The 26,121-nt window shown below is 41.4% G+C and overlaps 1 protein-coding gene across 2 annotated transcripts in view; it reads right to left on the bottom strand.

Moving 5' to 3' along the window:
* Positions 1-26,121, bottom strand: part of LOC145342925 (uncharacterized) — a 106,914-nt gene that overhangs the window by 58,188 nt on the left and 22,605 nt on the right. For both annotated transcript variants that reach the window (XM_080188547.1, XM_080188548.1), the window contains exons 4-9: positions 24,941-25,047; positions 23,928-24,021; positions 19,545-19,812; positions 19,155-19,277; positions 3,188-3,912; positions 767-971 (exon numbers count right to left, since the gene is read on the bottom strand). In XM_080188547.1, the coding sequence (XP_080044673.1) occupies positions 767-971; positions 3,188-3,912; positions 19,155-19,277; positions 19,545-19,812; positions 23,928-24,021; positions 24,941-25,047 (1,522 nt within the window). The remainder of the gene's footprint in view (positions 1-766; positions 972-3,187; positions 3,913-19,154; positions 19,278-19,544; positions 19,813-23,927; positions 24,022-24,940; positions 25,048-26,121) is intronic.

Genomic DNA, 26,121 nt, shown 5'->3' with positions numbered 1-26,121 from the left:
CCCACTAACCTGCAGATTATGGGACCGTTGGGAGGAAACCGGAGCACCTGGAGCAAACCCATGCAATATGAGGAGAACATGCAAACTCCACACAGACAGTCACTTAAGGCCAGAATCGAATCCGGGTCCCTGGCGCTACGAAGCAGCAGCGCTAACCACAGTGCTGCCCACGTTTTTTCTGGGTTTTTTTTATTCATTTACTTTGCATTGAATAGCTGCCAACCTGAGCTTTTTGTGACATGAAGCTTTTTATCCTTTAATCTGTCATGCTACTGTAGATTTTCACCCTATCATTGACATTCCCTTTTGTTCTTTCTGTCCACCTACCCCCTTGCATTTGCTCAAAGCCCACTACATTTCTACTTGTCCTCAAGTCTGATTAAGAGTCATCAACCTGAAGTGTTACATCTCCACAATCGTTGCATGACCTGCTGAGCATTTTCTACACAAATGCAAGTTTGGTTTTCAAGACTAATGCCTTAATTTTGACTGCAATCGCCAAGTAAAATTGATGCTTGGTAAGTAGTTACGTTCAGATGGAATCCATTTACTTGCCAGAGTATCAATACCCAAGTTTGCTCTACATGTTTAAATTTACTGTCTGAACTTATATTTTGAGAAAAATCACTTGGGTGATAGAGCAGATGCTGCCAGCACTGATAGAACTGTTCATCAGCAAGAGTGAGTTCAGCTTTCAAAGGAAATTGATGATAAACCAAACAAGAAAATTTATTTTGATTTTACTTTTGCTGTCTAGTTTTCTTACCCTTTTGAATGAATTCTTTGTGGAAGTCTTGAAATAGTTTGAGATGCACTTAAAATGGTTGCTTCCTTGTTCTTGCCACAGAGCAGACTGGCTTTTAGTTTGTTTGTTTCCAACCCAGCTAACTTCTCAGCTTCTTGATCATCTGCTGTAACTTCTGTCAATGGCACAGATTTTGAATCCACACATTTGGTCAAACTGTTATAATCTGTAATGAAACAGGAAAATGAGATTATCCAGATCCCATAAAACTATCAAAGTACTTTGAATAAAGTTTATTTTTAAGCATTTTTGTTTTCACATTAAACTAATGGACAAGCAAAGGGAAACTTTGACATTTGGAAATAAAATACAAGCCACATTATTCAAGTGGTCATTCCACACCCTTTCATATCAGCTACCATTCTGTTCATCAATTCTTTTGAAAACAACCAGCAAGTTAATACATGAAATTAGCTAACTATCAGTTATGTTGGCTAATGATATGACTTTTCAAAAGCTTTAACTGCTGGGATAGAGGACAGAGGCAAAGGGGTTCATTTTTATTAAAAATATACTTTGTGTAGAAAACTTGAAAGACTTCCAAAAGTTCTAAATTGAATCCAACTACTTCAGCATACCTCTTCAGCCTCAGTTAAGACACTGGTGTTAGAACTACTACTAATCTTTTATATTAACATTAGAAATACAAAGGCTGCTACTGAAACAATTTTTTAAATGTTTATTTATTAGTCACAAATAGGCTTACAATTAACACCACAGTCCAGTGCCTGCTCAGGTACACTGAGGGAGAATTTAGTATGGCCGCTGCACCTAACCAGCACGGGGAGAACTGCAACTTCCACACAGACAGTGACCCAAGCCAGGAATCAAACCCTCGTGGTGTGAGGCAGCAGCAGCTAACAACTATGCTACCGTGCCGCCTTATGGGCAAATTCAACCATTTGGTTGATGGTGTTGCAATCTATTGTTAGGAGGCTATTGTATTCTGTCAAGAATTTTCTTTTCAAGTCCTTTAAAAGTGCTCTTCTCACAATTTTCCATAAAGTTCAAAAATGGATACAGACGTAAAGAACAGGAAAAGGATGTTCTGGTTTCCTCCCATACTCCAAAAATATGTAGGTAGATTGGCCATGTTAGATTGCCCCTTCGTGTTCCAATATGTGTAGGTTAGGTGGATTAGTGGGTAAATACGTGGGGTTATGGGAATAGATCTCCCACTCATCTGACGAAGGAGCAGTAAGCGCTCCAAAAGTTAGTGGCGTTTGCTACCAAATAAACCTGTTGGACTTTAAACTGGTGTTGTAAGACGTCTTACTGTGCTATGGGAATAGGGCAGGAGGTGGATGTGGGGTTGACTGAGTAGGATGTCCTGTTGGGAGAGTCGACAGACCTCATTGTCTCCTGCGCTGTACGGATTCTATGATTCTAAAATAATAGGATTGGAGTCAGTTGTCCCAAATGAACAGCTACTCTATAAATGCTCTATTGTAATTTATATTGATTACATATTTGTATGAAAGGTTGATAACTTGTTATGCTTGGGCTTTCCTTTGGTCATGGCCTTAGCACGACTGCGAAAGTCGGATTTAAAAACTTATTGACCTAACAAAAAGGGCAGAAGTTCCATAATTCATAGGATTTTCTTTTAATACATATGATTCATACAGGAAACTGAATCCATTAAAAACAGCGTTTAGTCATAAGGATTAAAATAACTTCCACAGATTTCAGGACTTAAGTGTTGGCAATTCTGGGTTTCCAACTGCTGTTCACAACTGAGTTTTTAATGTATTGCCCATATCTTTGAGTATTCATCTATTTTTCTGAAGAACAATTCAGTATTTCATTTTTAAACTGACAATTTACAATAATTATATTTCAAAAAATAATTGAACCAATAAAAATGATGCAGGTTTCCTTAGTGATGAAGATGTATATTGGGCAATTCACACAGAATAAAAGACATAGCCAACAATTTATGCAGGAAAAGCCTGGAAATAAGTTTATTATAAATGAAAATGATTTCTTGATTTAATTAAAGATGACAGGGAACATCATATAATGCCTCCACTATCAGCCTTTCAAATTGCTCACTCGTTGATAGGAATCAACTTTGGTGTGGCTCGCTTCCATTCTGTTTCAAAGATATTTGTCCAAGTTATTTTCTCTCTGTCAACTAAGTGGAAAAAACAGAAGCAGATGTCTGTGTACACAATCTCCTGAATGCTAGGATGAGATTATGGCATCTGCTGCCAATTTAATTGATTCACTGATGGTGTGTGAGCAGCTTGCATTTTAAGTCAAAGGCTCAAAGTAAAGTCCTTTTGATCAGTTTAGCTCATTATATTGTATTTGAATCACCTTTATGCAGGAAATAATCAGTAATTAAATACTGCTTAAGAATAAATATAAAATGATTACCTGATGACATTGGTTGGCTGACCACCTTATTTTTGTTTGGAATGTTAGATTCTGTGGATGAAATTCTTTTTTTATTGCTTGCTACTGCTTTGGACAAACAGTCAGATTTTGCAGCATTCTTAGAATTAACTGCACCCTGTTTAGAAATTTTGCACTTTTCCATTCCTTCTGTTTTTTCTACAACCCTCAATGGCGGCTGTTCTTGCAATGTCTCACATTCATCTCCATTGCCCTCAATTGAAGCACATTTTTTTCCTGACCTTTGGTTTACAGGTTCTAACTTTGTTTTTTGTTTGGGGGTCAAAGGTTGTTTAGAGGTGGATGAAGGTTTGTTTTGTAATTCTTCCTGAAATTTCTCCAAGGGAAGTTTAGATGATCTTTTGCCAGCTTCTTCCAGCTTGGTTGGCTTGTTCACTTTGGAAGTTTCTTTGTCTCCCAATTGTGTAAGAGCAGGCATGCATTCACTTAGTAAATGATCTTGCTTTTCATCTGTGGCAGCAACTTCTTTTTCTGCTGTTTTGTTATGTTTTCCTTTCTTCATTACTTCTTTTATATCTGAGGGACATGTATTTTCCTGCTTATTTGGCTTCTGACTCTTCCTTGGTATAATAATCTGTGACTCAAAACTGAAGCTTTCATCTTCCATCAATTCAAATTCATTACACTTGGGGGCTGAAATGCTTGGTGCAACTTGTGCTGGTGGTGGTATCACAGAAGTAACAGGTCTGCAAAAGAGATGTGGGAAACAGAATTAAATTAGATACTACCTTATTGATATTCATATAAACAGGCAATTCCTCATTCAAACAAAATCCCAAGCTTTTACCCTTGGTTACTAAACTAATCTTTCATTGCAGATCATGGGCAAAAACACCGTGAAGTCTGAATAAACATTTTTAGGTCAATTAATTTTCAAACACTAGACTTTGACTTATTTTGAATTTGCATTAGAACTATTTCATATGGTAACAAGATGTCTATGGTCAGAATATATTCAGTGCAGGCCTCCGGGATCTAATTTCTGTGCAAAATAATTGTGCACAATTTGCAATAATCAGCCATGTGTTTTGTCATTGTCAACTTTATATTTAAATATAATTGTTAAAAAAAAATTGTTTGCTCCAGTTTCCTAAACATCTCCACCTCCCTCTCATCCATAAAACCAAACTCCTTGATCAAGAAGCTTTTAAAACTCCATCAATACTTCCTTCTTTAATCTAACGGTCATTTTTTTTTAAATTTTATTCCAATCCAATCAAGTCAAATTAAACCCAATTCAGAGTCCCAACAAGTTGGGACATTCCCGATCCAAGCTGACAAGACAGGGCTCTCACCTCCTGTCTTGGGCTTGATCTACATGATCCAAGCTGATTGGAGTAGGTGTAGCTCCTCCTCCAGGGCTTGATCGTATTTGCATCTTAGCCAAAAGGCCGAGATGCCGCTTTAAAAAATTGCTTCAAATGAAGCTGAAATGTAACCTAATGACTTCAACCAAGTACAGCATGTCGATACTACACTTGATCTTAGCCCAACGGTCATATTTATCTGACCAGACTGCGGTGTACCATCTTGGAATGTTATTCTTCGCAACTACAAACTGCTGTTGTCATTGTAGTCTCTATCCTGTTAAATGAAGGCTGGTTGCACAACAGCATTTTAGCAGTTATGCATGCATCTTGATACAATGTTGTGAGGCATGGGTGTCCAACCTGGATTCATGGTGGTGGAGCTTGTGGTGGCAGTGGGGGACCAAAGCCAAGGGCCAGGGTGTGTTGGGTGGAGGGTGAGTAGGTGAAAGAGATGAGTGACAATGCGGGAGCGTACGCGAGTGGATACTCCCATTAAAAATGACAAAAAGTTAAGACCTGGAAATATTTGTTGACCAAAGAACTTGTTTATTATAGTAATTGAATACATACAAGTTTGTTTTGGTATGCTTGTAGCTATTGCTCAAAAATAATCATTTTTTGTGGTTTAATTTTTCAATATGTGAACAATGTTTCTCAGGAGTTCCTTCAAGTCAAAAGGCTTCCACGGCTGGGAAAGTTTGGGAAGCCCTATTGATATTGTGGTCTCCTTTCAGGAAACGTATGACAATTTTGAAACTAGATTGTTTGTATTTGATTGCTAACTGCTTTTTGAATCAGAGAAGTCAGCTATCAAAAATGCACAGGCTTACTCTCTTAAATAGCATATAAACAAGGATAGGTTTAAATTAGGAGTATTTCAAACGTTCTCTTGAAAGACAGTTGAATACAGTCAATGAGTAAAGTCTCTAGAGTGTTCTCAAAAATTGAGTGTGAGTGGGAGAAATCCCTGAAGAAACAGTGAATTTAAATAGCAAATTTAATTTAAAAGAGAAATATAGGGGTCGATTACACCCCCCCCCTCAAAATTCTAAGTATCGAATTCGTGTAAAAACTGGAGTAGCTTGCGCTGGTTTCTTCACTGGGAGTTTTAAAATGAATCTCCCACATACTGTACACTGCACGATTCACTCCAGAAATCAGTGGGCCAGACCCATTCCCACTAGTGAGGGCAGCAGCATAACACTGAACACATGCGCCATTCTGTCAGTGCCAAGATCGGCACATGTGCAGTGGTCCCTGTCTGCCAGCCTCCTGATCACTGGTCAGCTCAATCGCTTGCTAGCCCTGCTACCTCACATCGCCAGCCATGAACAACCACGCACCCCGTCCACAGCCCAATCGCTGGCCGCTGCCGCCCCCCCCGAATATGCTCAGGCCAGCCTCAATTCCGAACTCAACCCTTTCCTCTCCCACCACAGTGCTGACCCCCCTCCCCCTCAATCGCTGGACTCCGTCTCTCTGTCACTCAGCCCAAAATGCAGAGTGGCAGTGGGACCCTCCACCCCCACAGATTGCACCCCGGAGGCCCCACTCCCATTAGGCCCCACCGCCCATGCCTGATAAATGCTCCCTGGGCATTGTCATTTTGCTGCTTGGGCAATACCAGAGCGCCCAGGCTGCCACTGCGAAGGTGGCAACGCCGAGCAGCACCTGCCCCTGGTGCGGCTTTCTGAAGCCTCGACTGCCTCCCCTTCACTCCAGCAGGGTTGGGCTGCCAACTCCCTGCAAGTGGGAAGCTATTCTAAACCCCACTGGAGTGAAATACCCCCGGCTGGGAGGTTGCAGAGGTTAGCAGGCCCTGAAATATCAGTCCCATGCCCATGAATGTCATTTAAATCCTACTTAAATTAGGGTTTGCATATATTAGGCAGCTCTACGCCAATTTCTGGCATGGACCTGACAGCGCCAGAAATGTGTAGCGCAGAGGCTGTGGCACCCAGCAGGGGGGCTGCTAGAATCTCCCAGCCTGCTGCATCACAAAAGCAGCACAGCAGGCTGGGAGAATCGCCCCCATAGTGTTCACAAGTATAACTCTGTTGTCTATTGATGTCGGTAAAAATGTCCTATATTTTGTTGGATTATTTGCACCCTATATCTGTTGGATTATTTTCATAATTATTTAATAAATTTGACAATTTTAAACACTGAACACGATTTTGCATTGCTCTACAACTTTCAAATTATGATGGTACCAAACTGTAAAAAATGATGCTGTTCATTTTCCAGACACATTACAAAAACTATTGTGAAAACTCAAGCCAAAGACAGAACACTGGCAAAAGAGTGAGACTCACTGGAGAATGGTGTGAAAAATGAGAGCTGAAGTTGAACAAGTACAATAAGGCGGTTTGTAATAATGCAAAAACCCAGCAGCAGCAGCATCTGAAACACTCTACAGTAAAGAATTCAGAATTTTAAAACTAAATATTCGGAAATCTTTCCAAAATCCTGATGACTGGTTCAGATGATAACTTGCTTTGAATTACCTATTTAAGGGGGATAGAGTATTAATTATTATACAACAACAAAACATAGTGAATTAACTGCAGCAGCGTCTGGATCTGTTCATGACTAGCAAATGGAAGTGAAAACCTGGACAATGTCCAAACAGTCTCACTATCACATCATAAAGAATATTACACCATCAAGCACAAGCATAAGGTAGTTCACAATTACATCAAAAATAATGTATGCTGGTTTGAAAGGCTACCAAAGATAATTAATCCACAAATATTTATTTTTCTTACAAATAGTCCCAAAAAACACAATAAAAAAAATAAATTTTCCATCAACAATTACATTCAAAGTTATAATGAAATTAAGATCAGAAAATGTGATTCACTGGTTCTTCCAGGTCATCTTAGAGTTCCCAATCTTTCTGCTTTCCATTGGACTCTCTCAAAATTAAGGAATGCCTCTTCCAAACACAACTTGGGGGCAATGTTCTTGTATCACCAGTTGACACGCACATCAGTGCTGCTGTTTGTCTATATGTTGAAAGTCAGGACACTGTTCTATTTCCCTTTATTCACTCAAACAGTTGCACTACTTCTGGACTTCACACAAGTTCCAATTTTTCCCAGCCACAGCAAGGTATTAGTGTGTTAGAGGAATTTGAAACACCCTGAGATTAAAACACTAACAAATAACATTCCGGCAATACTACTGAAGACTTGTGGTGCAGAATTTGCCACTCCTCTAGCCAAGCTCTTCCAGTACAATTACAACACTGGCATGTACCCCCCAATGTGAAAAATTGCCTAGGTATGTCCTGTACACAAAAAGCAGGACAAATCCAACCTGGCCGATTGCTGCTCAATCAGTCTACTCTCGATCATCAATAAAGTGATGGAAGGGGGTCATCAACAGTGCTTTCAAGCAGCACCTGCTCAGCAAAACCTGCGGGTGATGCCCAGTTTAGGTTTCGCCAGGGTCACTCAGCTCCTGACCGCATTACAGCCTTGGTTCACGCACGGACAAAAAGTTGAATTCCAGAGATGAGGCGAGGTGAGGTGAGAGTGACAGCCTTGACATCAAGGCCACATTCGACCAAGCGTGGCATCGAGGAGCCCTAGCGAAACTGGAATCAATGGGTATCGGGGGCAAACTCTCTGCTGGTTGCAATCATACCTAGTACATAGGAAAATGGTTGTAGTTGTGGAGGATCAGTCATCTCAGCTCCAGGACATCTCTGCAGGAGTCCCTCAGGGTAGTGTCCTAGACCCAACAATCTTCAGCTGCTTCATCAATGACCTTCCCTCCGTCATGAGGTCAGAAGTGGGGATGTTCACTAATGATTGCACAATGTTCAGCACCATCTGCGACTCCTCAGATACTGAAGCAGTCCATGTTCAAATGCAACAAGATTTGGACAATTTCCAGGCTTGCGCTGACAAGTGGCAAATAACATTCATGCTCACAAATGCCAGGCAATGACCATCACTAATAAGAGATGCTCTAACCATCAACCCTTCACATTCAATGGTGTAACCATCACTGAATCCCCCGCTATGAACATCCCTAGGGTTACCATTGACCAGAAACTCAATTGGACTCGCCACATAAATACAGTGGCTACAGAGCAGGTCAGAGGCTAGGAATAGTGTGGTGAGTAACTCACCTCCTGACTCCTCAGAGCCTATCCAGCATCTACAAGGCACAAGTCAGAAGTGTGATTGAATACTCACCACTTGCCTGGATGGATGCACTCCAACAACATTCAAGAAGCTTGACACCATCCATGATAAAGCAGCCCGCTTGATTGGCACCACATCTACAAATATTCAACCCCTCCACCACCGACACTCAGTAACAGCAGTGTGTACTATCTACAAGATCCACTGTAGCAATTCACCAAAGATCCATAGACAGCATCTTCCAAACCTATGACCACTTCCACTCAGAAAGACAAGGGGAGCAGATAAATGGAAACACCACCACCTGCAAGTTCCCCTCCAATCCACTCACCATCCCGACTTGGAAATAATGTCACTGTTCTTTGGAAGTCACTGGGTCAAAATCCTGGAATTCCTGCCCTAACAGCATTGTGGGTCAACCCACAGAACATGGACTGCAGCAATCCAAGAAGGCAGCTCACCACCACTTTCTCAAGGGACTAGGGATGGGCAATAAATGCTGGCCAGTTAGCAATGCCCATGTCCCACAAATGAATTAAAAAAGCCAGACTGGATAACTCTGTAAACTATATACAGCAGTCTGTGGATAAGAATCACAGACTGCTGTATATATTTTACGGAGGTACTATCTGCATAGAAACACATATAACCACAGTTAGAGGATTCAAACATGTATTTTTGAAAGTTTATTACGGAACAGGCTATAGCAGGGGATACAGAAACTTTCGTTCTGAGACTACTAAAATAAAGTAAAAATAGAAGGATTCAGCTCTAGTTCTAAATGAAAAGATGCAATTCAGTCTCCACTGATAAGGTGACAGAAAAACAGATAGGGAAGATGACTCCCTTCTCGTTCCCAGGACTGCAGGTGTTAGGAGCAACCCTTGAACCTACCGGATTTGTGTAAGGTTAATAAGCAATGGGGCAGGGGGTGGAATCAGCGGGTTACATTGACCAATTAATTCCTAATTCTGCTAGAAGGTAGAATGCTATTGGCCGAAGTAAATAAAATGTATTAACGTAATTGAACCACCTAGCTTGGATGACAGGTGGGGCGGGAGAGTCAAATTTTCAGAAATGTATATCTGTCGTGATCATGTGATGTAATGCCAGAGAGAGATTAGAATCCGCTGATCTCCTCTCTCCCAGTACATGTCTAATAAAGAACGTCTTCAAATGCATACTGTCTTTCGCAAAGTCTTTGTGTTAGCAGGATTCAACCGAATACAAGACTCCCCAGTGGAACACCCCGCCGAAATCCACTAACACAGGCATACATCTTGGCTAATGTCACAGGGTCCGAAGGCATCATGGAAAATAGGCCAGTAAAGTGAACTATATTCTTTATAACAATACACCCATAGAAGCATAGCTCTTATCAACATGGACACCAGACAGCTCAGTGAAAGAGATATTCATTGAGCAAGCATAAGCTAGTGGTTCCAGACAGCACAATAAATAGAGTCTTCAACTAGACAAGAGGGCCTTGAACTCGCAATAAGTGGCCATGGGAAAGCCTGGTAGTAACCACTAGAATTTATTATTCCCATGCTGCCAGAGAATATCTGTAACTGGTCACGGTATATGACATTCACTAACGATGATTGACCTGTACTGATGATAATTGGTTCCTTGTCTCATGATGAGCCAAAGAGCAGGTAAAATGTCTTTTGGAAGATGTATAATTGTATTGCCACTGTGATGTAACTTCAAAGAAGTGTTGGACCGCTCAATCCTTCTCTCCCAGTATACGATGGTCAATATGGAACGTCATTCATCAGGAAACTGTGGTCACAAATCCTTATATTAGCTAAAGTTGAGCTAAATGTAACATGTGTTGATGTTTTTTCTCTTTTACTCCGCAGGTGCATCGGTCCACCTTGTTGTCTAACGAGGGGCATACACACTGTGGGTCGTGCGTGGGCTGCTCTTGGATGTTTCGAGAGTGGCCTAGTACTTTGCGTCGTTTGTCTATGCTTAAAACTGGACCAGCAGATGGGCACTACAACAGCTCAGTGACTATCACTGCTAGCTGTACAGATACATGGATTTGGGCCAGTGTCTGTGGGAGTTTGCGCATTCTCCCTGTGGTTGCGTGGGTTTCCTCCGGGTGCTCTGGTTTCCTCCCACACCCCAAAGATGTGCTCTTAGGCTGACTGGTGTAACTAATTGTCCCTAAATTATTCTCCCCTTAATCTGGTTTCCCATGGGGGTGTCATAAGCATAGACATGGGTCAAGGGTGGAGGAGGAAAAACACATTGTTAAGATGGCGGCGCGGGCTCGTTGGGCTGAAGGGCCTGTTTCCCATGCTGTGTTGTTCTTTGTTAAATAATTAGCCTCTGGAAAGAAAACCCTGCAAAGTGGCTCCCATGGTTTCCTCTGAGCCCTAACGCTATCCAACTTCTGTTACCTTCTCAGCTCCCCAGGTCTTCTCAATCACTAACTGTGTGAAGCTATCAAATGATTCCAAAGACTTTTCTTGAACACCAATTAATGCCAGCCAACAGCACCACCTTTTCTGCCTGGAGCTTGTTATCAGCAATACCTATTGGAATGGCCTTTTCCCTGATGTGGATGTGCCGGCGTTGGACTGGGGTAAACACAGTAAAAAGTCTGACAACACCAGGTTTTAGTCCAACCGATTTATTTGATAGCAAACTCACAAGCTTTCGAGGGGACTGCCTCTTCGTCAGGTGAATGGAGAGTTCTCCATTCACCTGACGAAGAGGCAGTCCCCTCGAAAGCTTGTGAGTTTACTATCAAATAAATCGGTTGGACTAAAACCTGGTGTTGTCAGACTTTTTACTGTCTTTTCCCTGACTGCAGAACACTCACTCTCCCACCAAACCAACAGATAAATTGAAACCTAGAATTTTCTTAAGCTCCTCTGATCTCTTTGACAACATATCATTCTGAACTCACTGAATATTTTTAAATTAATTGCAGTTCTAAACCCCAAAACAGAACAACTTTCTGGGCTGCATTTCTCTGTAAGCTGCGTAGACACCTTAGTCTTAATTTCCCAGCCAAGCTTGCCCACTTGTTGTTTTATGATCTTACTTTTCTAGCTCTTAACTCCATTGCCTCAACAATTTAAACATTATCGGCTTCAAGTTGCTTTAGTTATCCTATATTCTACAATTAAACTTTAATTTTCACCCAAAATTAAAAATTACCTCTGAAATATGACTATGAACAACAAGCAAAGTATTTTTAACACTGGAGACAGTGGAGTTTAGATTTACCACAATCATGCCAGGGGTTAGATTACATGAAGAGATGACATAAACTAGTATTGTATTTCACAGAATTTAGAAATTTGAGGCAATTTGCTTCAGGTTTTCAAGATATCAAAAGAAACAGATCAGAAGAAATGATTTTCACTAGTTGGAGAGTCAAGACGTATGCCACAAATGTCTAAAAGTTAGATGCAGACTTTTCAAGAGTGAAGCTGGGAAATACTTCCTCATGCAATGGGAGGTAGAAGTTTGAAATTCTCTTCTGATGATAAATCAATTGCTGGTTTTAAATCTGAGATTGCCAGATTTTTGTTAAACAAAGATATTAACAGGTATGTGGCCAAAAATGATAATACAAAGTTACGTCACAGTTCAGCCACGGTCTTATTGAATGTTGGGCAGGCACGAGGGCTGAACAAATTAGTCCCCTTCCTAAGTTCCTAACAGCTCTAACAAATTTCCCTTAACTTCTTGGTTCTAGGAAGAATAACTTCAGTTTCTCCAGTTTCTCCACATAACTGAAGTTCATCAGCTCTGGTACCATCCAAGTAAATCTCGTATGCACCCTCCTCCAAAAGTGCGATGTCCTGAACTGAACAGAGTACACCAGCTGTGGCCTAACCAACGTTTTATGAACATCACCATCTAGGACAATTAGGGATCGGAAACAAATGGTGATCTTGCCACTGAAATTCATTTCATGAACAAATAAAAAAAACCATGATCAAGCAGCTTGTTGCACACATTGAAACTGGCCAGTACGATGTGGGCATCACAGAGTCACGGCCACAAGGGGATCAGGGCTGGGGTCTAAATATCCAAGAATAGGTGTCCTATTGCAAGGATAGGTAGATGAGCAAAGGGGGCAGGGTTGCATTGTTAGTCAGGAATTAAGTTAAATCGATAGCAAGAAGCGATATAGGATCAGAAGGCATAGAATGGAGTACTGTGTGCAGTTTTGGTCGCCGCACTTGCGGAAGGATATATTGGCCGTGGAGGGAGTGCAGAGGAGGTTCACTAGGCTGATACTGGAGGTGACGGGGTTGGACTATGGAGAGACTAAATAGACTAGGTCCGTACTCGTTGGAGTTTAGAAGGATGAGGGGGGATCTTATAGAGACGTACAAGATAATGAAGGGATGGATGGGGTAGAGGTAGAGAGATTCTTCCCGCTTAGAAAGGATAACAGGGCTATAGGACACAGCCTCAAGATAAGGGGGGGCAGCTTAGATCAGAGTTGAGAAGGAACTTTTTCACTCAAAGGGTGGTGAATCTCTGGAATTCTCTGCCCGTTGAAATGGTGGAGGCTACCTCGCTAAATATACTTAAGTCATGGGTAGATAGGTTTCTGATAGACAGGGAAATTAAGGGTTATGGGGAGAAAGCGGGAAAGTGGAACTGATCCACTTCAGATCAGCCATGATCTTATTGAATGGTGGGGCAGGCTCGAAGGGCTAGATGGCCTCCTCCTGCTCCTATTTCTTATGTTCTTATGTAGAATCTCTGTGGGTAGAGTTGAGGAATCGCAAAGATAATAAGACCCTGATGGGAGTTATGTACATGCCCCCTAGCAGTGAATGTGGAAAATAAATCAGGAGATAGAAAAGGCATATAAAAAGGCAATATTACAATAATCATGGGGGATTTCAATATGCAGATCGACTGGGAATATCAGGTTGGTAGTGGATCCCAAGAAAACAATTTTGTGGAATGTCTAACAGATGTTTTTTTTTGGAGCAGCTTGTGACAGAACCTACTAGGGAACAGGCTATTCTGGATTTGGTGGTGTGTAACGAGGCAGACTTGATTAGGGAACTTAAGGTGAAGGAACCCTTAGGGAGCAGTGACAACAATTTGATTGAATTTACCCTGCAGTTTGAGAGGGAGAAGCTGGAATCAGAAGTAACGGTATTACAATGAAATAAAGTTAACTACAAAGACATGAGGGTGGAGCTGGCCAGAGTTGATTGGAAAAGACAGCATAGAACATAGAACATTACAGCGCAGAACAGGCCCTTCGGCCCACGATGTTGCGCCGACCAGTTAAAAAACAATGACCCACTAACCTAAACCAATCCCTTTTCGTCCATAAACCTATCCACGGATCTCTTAAACGCCCCCAAACTAGGCGCATTTACAACCGCAGCAGGCAGGGCATTCCAATCCCTCACCACCCGCTGGGTAAAGAACCTACCCCTGACATCCGTCCTATAACTACCCCCCCTTAATTTAAAGCCATGCCCCCTCGTGCTAGCTTTCTCCATCCGAGGAAAAAGGCTATCACTGTCCACCCTATCTAAACCTCTAATCATCTTATATGTTTCAATAAGATCCCCTCTTAGCCGCCTTCTTTCCAGCGAAAACAACCCCAAATCCCTCAGTCTCTCCTCATAGGACCTCCCCTCCATACCAGGCAACATCCTGGTAAACCTCCTCTGCACCCTCTCCAAAGCCTCCACATCTTTCCTGTAATGTGGGGACCAGAACTGCACACAGTACTCCAAGTGCAGCCGCACCAGAGTTGTGTACAGTTGCAACATGACACTGCGACTCCTAAATTCAATCCCCCTACCAATAAACGCCAAGACACCGTATGCCTTCTTAACAACCCTATCTACTTGATTCCCAACTTTCAGGGATCTATGTACACATACACCTAGATCCCTCTGTTCATCCACACTATTCAAAGTCCTCCCGTTAGCCCTATACTCAACACATCTGTTATTCCTACCAAAGTGAATTACCTCACACTTCTCCGCATTAAACTCCATCCACCACCTCTCGGCCCAGCTCTGCAACCTGTCCAAGTCTTCCTGCAAACTACGACACCCTTCCTCACAATCTATCACACCTCCGACTTTGGTGTCATCAGCAAACTTACTAATCCACCCAACTATACCCTCATCCAGATCATTAATAAAAATTACAAACAGCAGTGGCCCCAAAACAGATCCCTGAGGTACACCACTCGTAACCAAACTCCATGACGAATATTTACCATCAACCACCACCCTCTGTCTCCTATCTGCTAGCCAATTCCTGATCCAATTTCCTAGATTACCCTCAATCCCATAAATCTGCATTTTCTGCAGAAGCCTACCATGGTGAACCTTATCAAACACCTTACTAAAATCCATATATACCACGTCAACTGCCTTACCCCCATCCACCTCTTTGGTCACTTTCTCAAAAAACTCAATAAGGTTAGTAAGGCACGACCTACCCGCTACAAAACCATGCTGACTATCTCCAATCAATTCATTACTCTCCAAATAACTATAAATCCTATCCCTAATAATTTTTTCTAAAACCTTGCCCACAACAGAAGTGAGACTCACCGATCTATAATTCCCAGGGAAGTCTCTGTTCCCCTTCTTAAACAATGGGACAACATTCGCTAACCTCCAATCTTCCGGTACTATACCAGAGGCCAACGACGACCTGAAGATCAGAGCCAGAGGCTCTGCAATCACTTCTCTTGCCTCCCAGAGAATCCTAGGGTAAATCTCATCCGGACCAGGGGACTTATCTATTTTCAATCCCTCAAGAATATCCAGCACATCCTCCTTATCAACTGTAATACTGTCTATTCTACTCCCCTGCAACCCAGTGTCCTCCTCAGCTATATTCTTGTCCCCCCGCGTGAACACCGAAGAGAAATATTGGTTCAATGCCTCTCCAATCTCTTCCAGCCTAGCAGGGAAGACTGTGGAACAGCAATGGCAGGGACGTTTGGGGGCTTTTCGGGAGGCACAACAGAAATTCATCCCAAGGAAGAGGACAAGGCATCCATGGCTGACGAGGGAAATCAAGAGCAGCATAAAAGCAAAAGAAAAAGCATACAAAGTAGCAAGGATTAGTGGGAAGCCTTTAAAAGTGAGCAGAGGACATCTAAAAAAACAATGGGGGGGAGGAGGGGAAAGAAGATGAAATATAAGTGTGAGCTAGCTAATAACATAAAAGATAGGAAGAGTTTTTTTCATTATATAAACGGTGAAAGAGAGGCAAAATTAGACATTGCACCACTGCAAAATAAGACTGGAGAAGTAATATTAGGAAACAAAAAAATGGCAGAGGAACTAAATAGTTACTTTGCATTAATCTTCACATTGGAAGATACCTGTGGAATGCCAGAGCTCCAGGAGAATCAGAGGGCAAGGTGAGTGTAGTGGCCATCACTAAGGAGCAGGCTCTGGGAAAACTGAAAGCTCTGAAGGTGGATAAATCACTTGGTCTGGATGGATAACATCCAAGGGTTCTGTAAGAGATAGCTGAGGGAATTGTGGAGGCATTAGTGGTGATCTTTCAGCAACCACTGAAGGCAGGGTGATTGCCAGAGGACTGGAAAGTAGCTAATTTAACACCACTGTTTCAGAAGGGGGGGGGGGCAAGCAGCAGCAGACGGGAAATTATAGGCCGGTTAGCCTGACTTCGGTCATTGGCAAGATTTGAGTCCATTATTAAAGATGAAATTGCGGAGTACTTAGAACTGCATGATAAAATAGGGCTAAGTCAGCACGGCTTCGTCAAGGGGAGGTCATTTCTGAAAAATCTGTTAAGAGTTCTTTGAAGTTAAGGAACTTAAATAAAGGACAACGACAACCTGTGGACATGATTTATTTAGACTTCCAGAAGACATTTGACCAGGTGCCGCATAAGAGACTGTTAATTAAATTAAGAGCTCATGGTGTTAAGGGCAAGATCCTGGCATGGATAGAGAATTAGCAGACTGACAGAAGGCAGAGAGTGAGGATAAAGGGGTCTTTTTCAGGATGGCAGATGGTGGCTAGTGGTGTGCTTTGGGGTCAGTGCTAGGACCATAATTTTTCACAATATACATTAATGGTTTGGAAGAAGGAACTGAATGCACAGTTGCTAAGTTTGCAGATAATACAAAGATATTTAGGGGGACAGGTAGTATTGAGGAAGCAGGGGGCTACAGAAGGGCATGGACAGGCTAGGAGAGTGGACAAAGAAGTGGCAGATGGAATACAATGTGGAAAAGTGTGAGGTTATGCACTTTGGAAGAAGGAATGGAGGCATAGACTATTTTCTAAATGACGAAATGCTCAGAAATCAGAAGCACAAAGGGACTTGGGAGTCCTTGGTCAAGATTCTCTTAAGGTTAACGTGCAGGTTCAGTCGGCAGTTAGGAAGATAAATGCAAAGTTAGCATTCACATCGAGAGGACTAGAATGCAAGAGCAGGGATGTACTTCTGAAGCTGTATAAGACTCTGGTCAGACCCCATTTGGAGTACTGTGAGCACATCTCCATCTAAGGATGGATGTGCTAGCCATGGAAAGGGTCCAGAGGAGGTTCACAAGAACAATCCCTGAAATGAAGAGCATGTCGTATGAGGAACAGTTCAGGATCTGGGTCTGTACTCATTGGAGTTTAGAAGGATGAGGGGTGGATCTTATTGAAACTTACAGAATACTGTGCAGCCTGGATAGAGGGGACATGGAGAGGATGTCTCCATTAGTAGGAAAATCTAGAATCAGAGGGCATAATCTCAGGCTAAAGGGACAATCCTTTAAAACAGAGATGAGGAGAAATTTCTTCAGCAGAGAGTAGTGAATCTGTGGAACTCTTTGTCACAGAAGCTTGTGGAGGCCAGGTCATTGAGTGTCTTTAAAACAGGGATAGATAGGTTCTTGGTTAATAAGGGGGTCAGGGGTTATGGGGAAAAGGCAGGAGATGGGGATGAGAAAAATATCAGCCATGATTGAATGACAGAGCAGACTTGATAGACCGAGTGGCCTAATTTTGCTTGTATGTCTTATGGTTTAATCTGGAAAATTTTGCAATGTTCTCTTTATGACACTTGCATATATGTCTGCACATCTTTCTTAAAAAGGACTGCAACAAGTCAACCATCCACTGTAAATAGAAGTTAGAAGGAACATTATCAATAACCTCTCCTGTCAACTTCAAAGGTTTATCTATATTTGTCCCTCTATTGTCTTCTACCTGCACTTCCTTTAAAATTATATGACCTGCTTCAAATTGCTTCTCCATACTCTTCCCAGCAAAACATGACATTTCACACTCCTCTGCATTAAACTTCATCCATCATTTGTCTGCCCAGGTCTTTCTGATTCTTTGATCAAAGAGGCATGCTTGCAAAAAATACATGTCTGAAGCAAGATGTGTAGTCAATGATTTCCTATCCATCAAGTTTCACAAAGGTAAGACAATAATAGTGCAGATCTCTGCTATTTGCATCATATTGTGGATGTCAGTTCATAATTTTTTATTACAACTCATGCATTCTCAGGACCTCAGAAATAGAATTCCTGATCTTGTTCAGTTTTTCCTGCCGGTTGAAGTCTTGAAGCTTTTGAAATCCAAGTTTGGTGTCATCAAATCACCAACATACCAATTTATTTCATCTTTTTTATCTTTTCCAACCATGACGCGTGTCTGCCTCTCTACCTCTTTTTATTTTAAAAACCTTTGCTTTTAAATTAATATCTATTTGATAGAGCAATGCATAATGCAGCATGCAATCCTATCATTGACCTGGGTTAACTTAGAGAAACAAATTAACAATTCCTCTGTCACTCAGCAATTCACTGACCCAATAACCTGAACCACTCATACAATCAGAAAGTTCGAGTGTTAGTCTAAGCTCATTACCTCTTCTCAACCAGGGGAGAGGTCATGTTGCTAGCATTCACCTCAACACCTTGGATTAGGAGAGGAAAATATACCAGTCACAATTCTATCCTCACCACTATCCTACAATCCATATTTAAGTCAGAGGAGAATCATAGAATTCTCGGTGCAGAAGGAGGCAATTCGGCCTGTTGGGTCTGCGTCAATTCTCCGACAGAGCACTCCACTCAGACCGTATCTCTGTTCTTTCACGCGTCAACCCCACTAATCCCCCTAATTTACACATCTTGGGACACTAAAGGGCAATTTAGCATGGCCAATCCATCAAACCTGCACTTCTTTGGACTATGGGAGGAAACCAAAACACTTGGAGGAAACCCACACAGACACAGAATAACAAACAGAGAACATGCAAACTCTACACAGACTGTCACTGAAGGCCAGAATTAAATCCAGAAAGCTGGTGCTGTGAGGCAGCAGTGCTAATCACTGTGCCGCCAATATTGGCCTTAGCTGCAATGGGTTTCAAAGCTGGCAGCCCAATATTTTCAAGAGGAAGAAAATAATCAGTGAGAATCTAAACATTTAAAGATATACTTACTTCTTTCCAAAATAGTTGACTGAAGTCTTGTGTTTTTCAACACTTGAAACAATATTCTTCTCCTTGATTGCTGCAAGAGGATTCCTTAGGACGACAGGTGTTATGCTAGTATTAAAACACAGCCTACAAAACATAAATCAGGCTCATTAATTATGAATTACCAGCTTTATAGATTGATATAAATAGAATGAAGTAAACTGTTCCAGAAAGTTTATATAAAAAGGTGCATAATTTGCTATCTGCTTAACTTATAAAACAAAAAAACACCATATTTGCAGAAGAATGAGTTGATACTATAAGGTCAGAGGGTTTACTCCTGACTGTTAACATCTGCTTAGGTTGAAGAACTATCGTTCTATTCTACTGGTACTAAGCCATTAGATTTCATACCTCATTTTTGGTTTAGGGTCATGCGATAAACCTGAAACATTTGGAGTGGAGTTTATAACCGATGCTTCTGCATTATAAGTAATCCCAAATTTTTCCATGGGGGACATATCATCCTCTGGCATTAGGGTCTTCACAGCAATGAGCAGGGGCTCTTCTGCTTCATCAATATAATCTCTTTCACCATCACCACCACCACGAACACTAGCTTTATCATCAACAGAATGTGGTACTAGCTGAGGCCCCATTTGTTTACTTGAGCTGCAATAGCCTTCGAAGAAACAAAACAAAGAAAATTGTCATCCTTATCGATCTTGTATAAACAAACAAATCCTGATTCAAACTGAAAAATAAATTCCACTTCAATTTTCACCAAACAATTTGGGCCATCTTTTTTTTTAATCTGTAAAGTACTAAGATGCAAAAAAGTACATGACAAAGGGCAAAAGCCACTTAGTATTACTAATAATCACAAAAAACCACAGCTGCAGCACAGTTCCCAGCAGCTTGGGTGAGGCAATATGTTTAGCTGTAATTTAAAGAGAGACAACAATTGGCAGAATGGCATTGGCAACAAAAAGCTAACGAAACGTATCAAAATCAGTGCAATGTCATAGCTTATTAAAAAGACAAATATAAAAAGCTCTTTCAGTACACTAAACTTCATTACTCATACGAATTTTCCTATCTAAAGATTAACTCTCTTATTCGCACCACACTGTTCATAGAAAGTACTTTATATTGGGTTTTTGTGACATGAAAATAAATCTAAACTGATGTTCAAAACTTTATTTTGCATTTTTAAATGGATTTTCTGCTGAATCTAAAAAAATTATTGCTAAATCACATTGGTTGACCCTTGGTTCTAGAAGCTACTGCCAGGAGATACAAGAACAAAATAATTCCTCACAACAAAAACAGAGGAACTGCAAATAAACTGGCTCCCCCAAGCGGAATTGTCAGAAGAGAGAGATCAAAACTCATTCTGGGCTTTGCAATCATAATTCCATAAGATTTCAGGTAGGCACGGATAAGGATACAAGTGGCCCTTGGGTGAAGATGCTCAATTGGGCGAGGGCCAACAACATCCAAATTAGACAGGAACTGGGGAGTGTGGATTGAGAGCATCTATTTGAGGCAAATCCACATCTGGCATAGGGGAGGCTTTTAAAGACCAGTTGATTAAAATGCAGGACATGCATATCCCCACAAAAATGAAAGATAGAAATGGCAGGATTTGGGAACCATGGATGACAAAGGCAATGATAAGCTTGGTCAAAAGGAAAAAGGAAGTGTGTGATAGGTCTAGGCAACTAAAAACTGATGAAGCCCTTAAGTATAAAGAAAATAGGAAGGAATTTAAATGTGGCATTAGGAGGGCTAAAAAGGGCCATGAAATGTCTTTAGCAAACAAAATCAAGGAGAATCCCAAGGCTTTTTATGCACATATTAGGAGCAAAAGCGTAGCAAGAGCAAGAGCAGGCTCATTCAAGGATAATGGAGGGAAGTTATGCATGGAGCCACAGGACGTGGGCGAGATCCTTAATGAATTCTTTGCATTGGTATTCACCAAGAAGGATATGACAACTGTTAAGGTCAGGGATGGGTGTGTGAATGCTCTGGCGAATGTCAATTTATTGAAGCAGGGAGGGTTAAGAATTCTAAATTGCATTAAGGTACATAATTCTCTGGGGCCAGTTGGAATCTATCCCAGGTTCCTGTAGGAGGCAAGGGAAGAAATAGCTGGGGCCTTAACAGGTATCTCACGCTCTCTTTGACCACAGGCGAGTTTCCAGGGGACTGGAGAATAGCCAATGTTGGCTCTTTGTTTAAGAAAGGAAGCAGGGGTAATCCACAAAATTATAGGCCAGTGAGCCTGATGTCTGTGGTGGGGAAACTTTTGAAGAAGATACTGAGGGACAGGTATATGCACATTTGGAAGAAAATAGACTAATTAGTGACAGGCAGCGTGGTTTTGTTCAGGGTAGGTCATGTCTCACCAATTTGATTGAGTTTTTTGAAGAGGTGACAAAGATAATTGATGAGGGAAGGGTTGTGGATGTAGTTTATATGGATTTCAGTTAGACATTTGACAAGGTCCCACATGGCAGACTGGTACAAAAACTAAAATCACACGTGATTCGGGGTTTGTTGTCCAAATAGATACAGAACTGGCCTGGTCATAGAAGACAGAGAGTAGCAGTGGAAGGGTGTTTTTTAGAATGGAGATCTATAACTAATGGTGTTCCACAGGGATCAATGCTGGGACCTCTGTTGTTTGTAGCATATATAAATGATCTGGAGGAAAATATGGGTGGTCTGATTAGTAAGTTTGCGGATAACACAAAGATTGGTGGAGTTGCTGATAGTGCTGGGGATTGTCAGAGGGCATAACAGGATATAGATAGACTGGAGACTTGGCACAGAAATGGTAGATGGAGTTTAATCCGGACAAATGTGAGGTGATGCATTTTGGAGGATCAAATTTAGCTGCGAATTATACTGTAAATGGCAGAATCCTTAGGAACACGAACATGCAGAGGGAACTGGGTGTGCAGGTCCACAGTTCCCTGAAAGTGGCAACATAGGTGACCAAGATGATTGAGGCGGCATATGGCATGGTTGCCTTCTTTGGCCGGAGTATTGAGTGCAAGAGTTGGGAAATCATGTTGCAGCTATATAAAACCTTGTTTAAGCCACATTAGGAGTATTCCATGCTGTTCTGGTCACACACTACCAGAAAGACATGGAAGCTTTGGAGAGAGTGCAAAGCGGATTCACCAGGATGCTGCCTGATTTCGAGGGCATTGGTAATGAGATGGGGTTGAAGAAATCAGTATTGTTTTCACTGGAAAGATGGAAGCTGAAGGAGACCTGCTAGAGATCTACAAAATTCTGACCGGCTGGGCAGAATGGATAGTCAGAGGTTTTTTCCCAGAGCTGAACTGTCAATTACAAGGGGGCACAGGTTTAAGGTGAGAGGTGAAAAGTTTAAGGAAGATATACGGGGGAAGTTTTTCACATAGAGGGTGGTGAGTTCCTGGAACATGCTGCCAGAGAGCTGGTGGAAGCAGGCACATTAGCAACATTTAACTCTGAATGAATAGGGAGGGAATAGAGGGATACAGACCGAGTAAGGGCACTAGATTTTTTTTAGTTTAGATAAGGCATCATGATCGACACAAGCTTGGCGAGTCGAAGGGCCTGTTGCTGTGCTGTACTTTTCTTTGTTCTTTGTATCATACTGGAAAATATGCTATGGAGTTCTAGCCAGAAGCACAGAATCTGATTGTTAAGCTGCAATTAACCATAAATGCAACCTGCCACATGACCCAAGTCTCCGGCCTTTTGGAAAATTTTAATATCAAATCTTTTGCCTTATAAATAATCTGCTGTTTAACAACCAATTGATGAACCACCAAGAAGCAGCCATCCAAGCAGAACAACAGCCTGTTCCTTAAGCCTGTCTCTGCTAGAAGATTTCCTACCATCACCTGCAGAACAAACCAAGTCCATACCTCCCTCAGAGTTAAAGCAAATTCACCAGCTGAACTCAAAATCCTACATGAAAGAATTCTTTACTGGACCCTGGCCCTGGAATTCACGTGAACTAACAGTAATTTCTGTGTTTCTTAAGGTTACTATCCATAGTTGTAATAGCCATTCTCTCTCCATCGTTATGTGTATGCAGTGGATTCGGAAGTTGTCAACAATCCTCCCTATGTTTTGAATAAGGAATGAACTAAATCACAAGGTGAGTTTTCTGCAGATTGCTATTACATTGGATCACATAAACAGAGAGGCTGGGGAAAGATACCACCAGATGCTTTCAAAATAATGCATAACACCTTCCAATGGGTGGTGGGAGGATTTTAAAAAATTCATTCATGGGATGTGGATGACAGTGGCTGGACAGCATTTATTGCCTTGCTCTGATTGCCCTTGAACTGAGTAGTTGGCTAGGCCATTTAAATGGGCTTTTTTTAAAAGAGTCAACTACATTGCTGTGGATATGGAGTCACATGTAGACCAGACTGGGTCCTCCCTGAAGGACATTAGTGAACTAGATGGGTTTTTAATGAAAAATCAACAAATATCTGCCATTTAAGGGTTTGAATCCAGATCCCCCAAAATATTACCCTGGATTACTAATCCAATATTGATTTCACATGGGCTTCACATGGCACAGTGGTCAGCATTGCTACCTCACAGCACCAGCGTCCTGGGTTCGATTCGGGCCTTGGAGAGTTCGTACATTCTCCGCATGCCTGCATGGGTTTCTTACGTGTGCTCTGGTTTCCTCCCACAGTCCAAAGAAGTGCAAATTAGGTAGATTGCTGAGCCAATGTTACTACAAAAGGACCATTTGAAGCTGGTGGTACAAACCATTCTTTTCCTTCCTCTTATCTGCGAAAGATTCCTCAACATGACAAGATTGGTTATTTCCATGGAGTTGCAACTGTGATTTGGCAAGTGATCTCTAGGGAGAGAAATATTTTTCTTACAAATAGTGCATACAGTAAAAATACATCGTTGTTAAGTACATGTCACAAGTATCCTGACCTTCAATTTTTGATCATTATATCACGCTTGGCATAACCTTGAGGAAAACAAGGTGGGCTTTATTTTGTACTCAAATAACATGAGTCTCATTAATAAAGTCCCCATAGTCCCAGATCAATGGGGAAGAGCTAAGTGGTGGTGATTTAACCCGAAGGTCACCACACCTCAGGTGAGGGGCAAGGTTGAGAAAGCAGGGCCTTCATGAATAACCTCAGCCAGTATAGGAATTGAACCTTGATGCTGGCATTGATCTGCATCACCAACCAGCTGCCCAGTCACATGAGCTAACCGACCACTTCATTATATCTATATTAAAAGGACAAGCAACAAACTTAAGCCCAGATCCCTTTCACCTCTGGGATCGGGGCTTAAATCCAACCAAAATTGCTGGAATTACGATCACATTACCTTGTTGGTTATGAGGATCTCAACCAAAATAAGCTAATAGTAGCAACACAATTCAGGGTAGGCACAGTGCTCAAATCATATTAAGCAGCTGCTAATAAAGAAAAGTGCTGCAGGAAGCATAACAGAAGGTTGAAACTAAGGTCCATTGCAAAGTTTCCCAGCTCAATTAATTGTGCATATCTGGTCCAAAATCTTGGATGTTGACACTGAGTGCCTGAAAACACACTCATTCCCTAACAGGAAAAAATATATATTTCCATCCCTTACAAAATACAATCCTAAATATAATCTACAGCATTTCATTTTGGAAAAATGTCAAACTTCTGCGTAACACAGATATCCTATAAATGAGAAGTTAGAGATTAGAGAAAAAGAAATTAGTGATGTAGACACCATTTATGATTAAAAAATGTAATGAATCTAGTCACCTTTTTACCCTGAAGATCCTTTGAAGATTCTTTCCCAGGGTTTTTCTCCTTTGAAAACTGGACTTCAGATGTAGAATCTAGTCGTGAACCACTATTATTAATACTGTCTGAAAAAAACCATTAAAGTTAACACCTGTGAATTATTCTTTCAATTTTCCTAACAACGTCTAATTTTAAACAAGAATTATAAAAGTAGTCAGCAATGGAACTACAGCATGAACAAAAAATGAATTTCTCAACTCGATACATTACACTAAATTTGTATTGTAGTATTCAGATTAATCCTGTTGTGGTTTGATTTCTCAATAATGGATGGCCATAACTGGAACATGGTAACACCATCATAAAGAAGTTGCATGCTTCAGGGTATATTGCTGGCACAAATAGGACTCTACAATGCAAAAAAAAGTAAAAAACAGTCCTTTGTGACAGAAGTTTGAGATACATAGTATAAAACCTAAACCTACAGTGAGGGCGAGGGCAGTCCTTTTTCCACTAAATTTCCAGATCTCGGTCGAAGCCTAGCTGTCTAAAATCCAAGCAAATTCTTTGAGCTTGTATTTACAAAGCACCTTTAACATAAATAAAACAGCCAAAGAACAAAGAAAATTACAGCACAGGAAAGGCTCTTCAGCCCTCCAGCCTATACTGACCATGCTGCCCAACTTAACTAAAACCTCCTACCCTTCTGGGGGCCATCCCTCTATTCCCAATCCCATTCGTTTGTCAAGAAGCCCTTAAAAATCACTACCATATCCGCTTCCACTATCACCCCCGACAACGAGTTCCAGGCACCCACCACTCTGTGTAAAATATCTGCCTTGTACATCTCCTTTAAACCTTGCCTCTCGCACCTTAAACCTATGCCCCGTAGTAATTGATTCTTCCACACTGGGAAAAAGCTTCTGACTATCCACTCTGTCCATGCCTCTCATAATCTTGTAGACTTCTTTCAGGTCTCCCCTCAACCTCTATTGCTCCAGTGAAAACAAACCAAGTTTCTCCAACCTCTCCTCATAGCTAACGCCCTCCACACCAGGCAACATCCTGGTAAATCTTTTCTGTACCCTTTCCAAAGCCTCCACATCCTTATGTTAGTGTGGCGACCAGAACTGAACACTATATTCCAAATGCAGCCTAACTAAGGTTTTATATTCCAAATGCAGCCTAACTAAGGTTCT

This window comes from Carcharhinus amblyrhynchos, chromosome 5, assembly GCF_965287045.1.
Source record: "Carcharhinus amblyrhynchos chromosome 5, sCarAmb.v2.hapA, whole genome shotgun sequence".
In the NCBI taxonomy this organism is placed as follows: domain Eukaryota; kingdom Metazoa; phylum Chordata; class Chondrichthyes; order Carcharhiniformes; family Carcharhinidae; genus Carcharhinus; species Carcharhinus amblyrhynchos.
The sequence above is the reverse complement of the archived record's forward strand: the minus strand, read 5'-3'. Positions and strand labels throughout refer to the sequence as shown.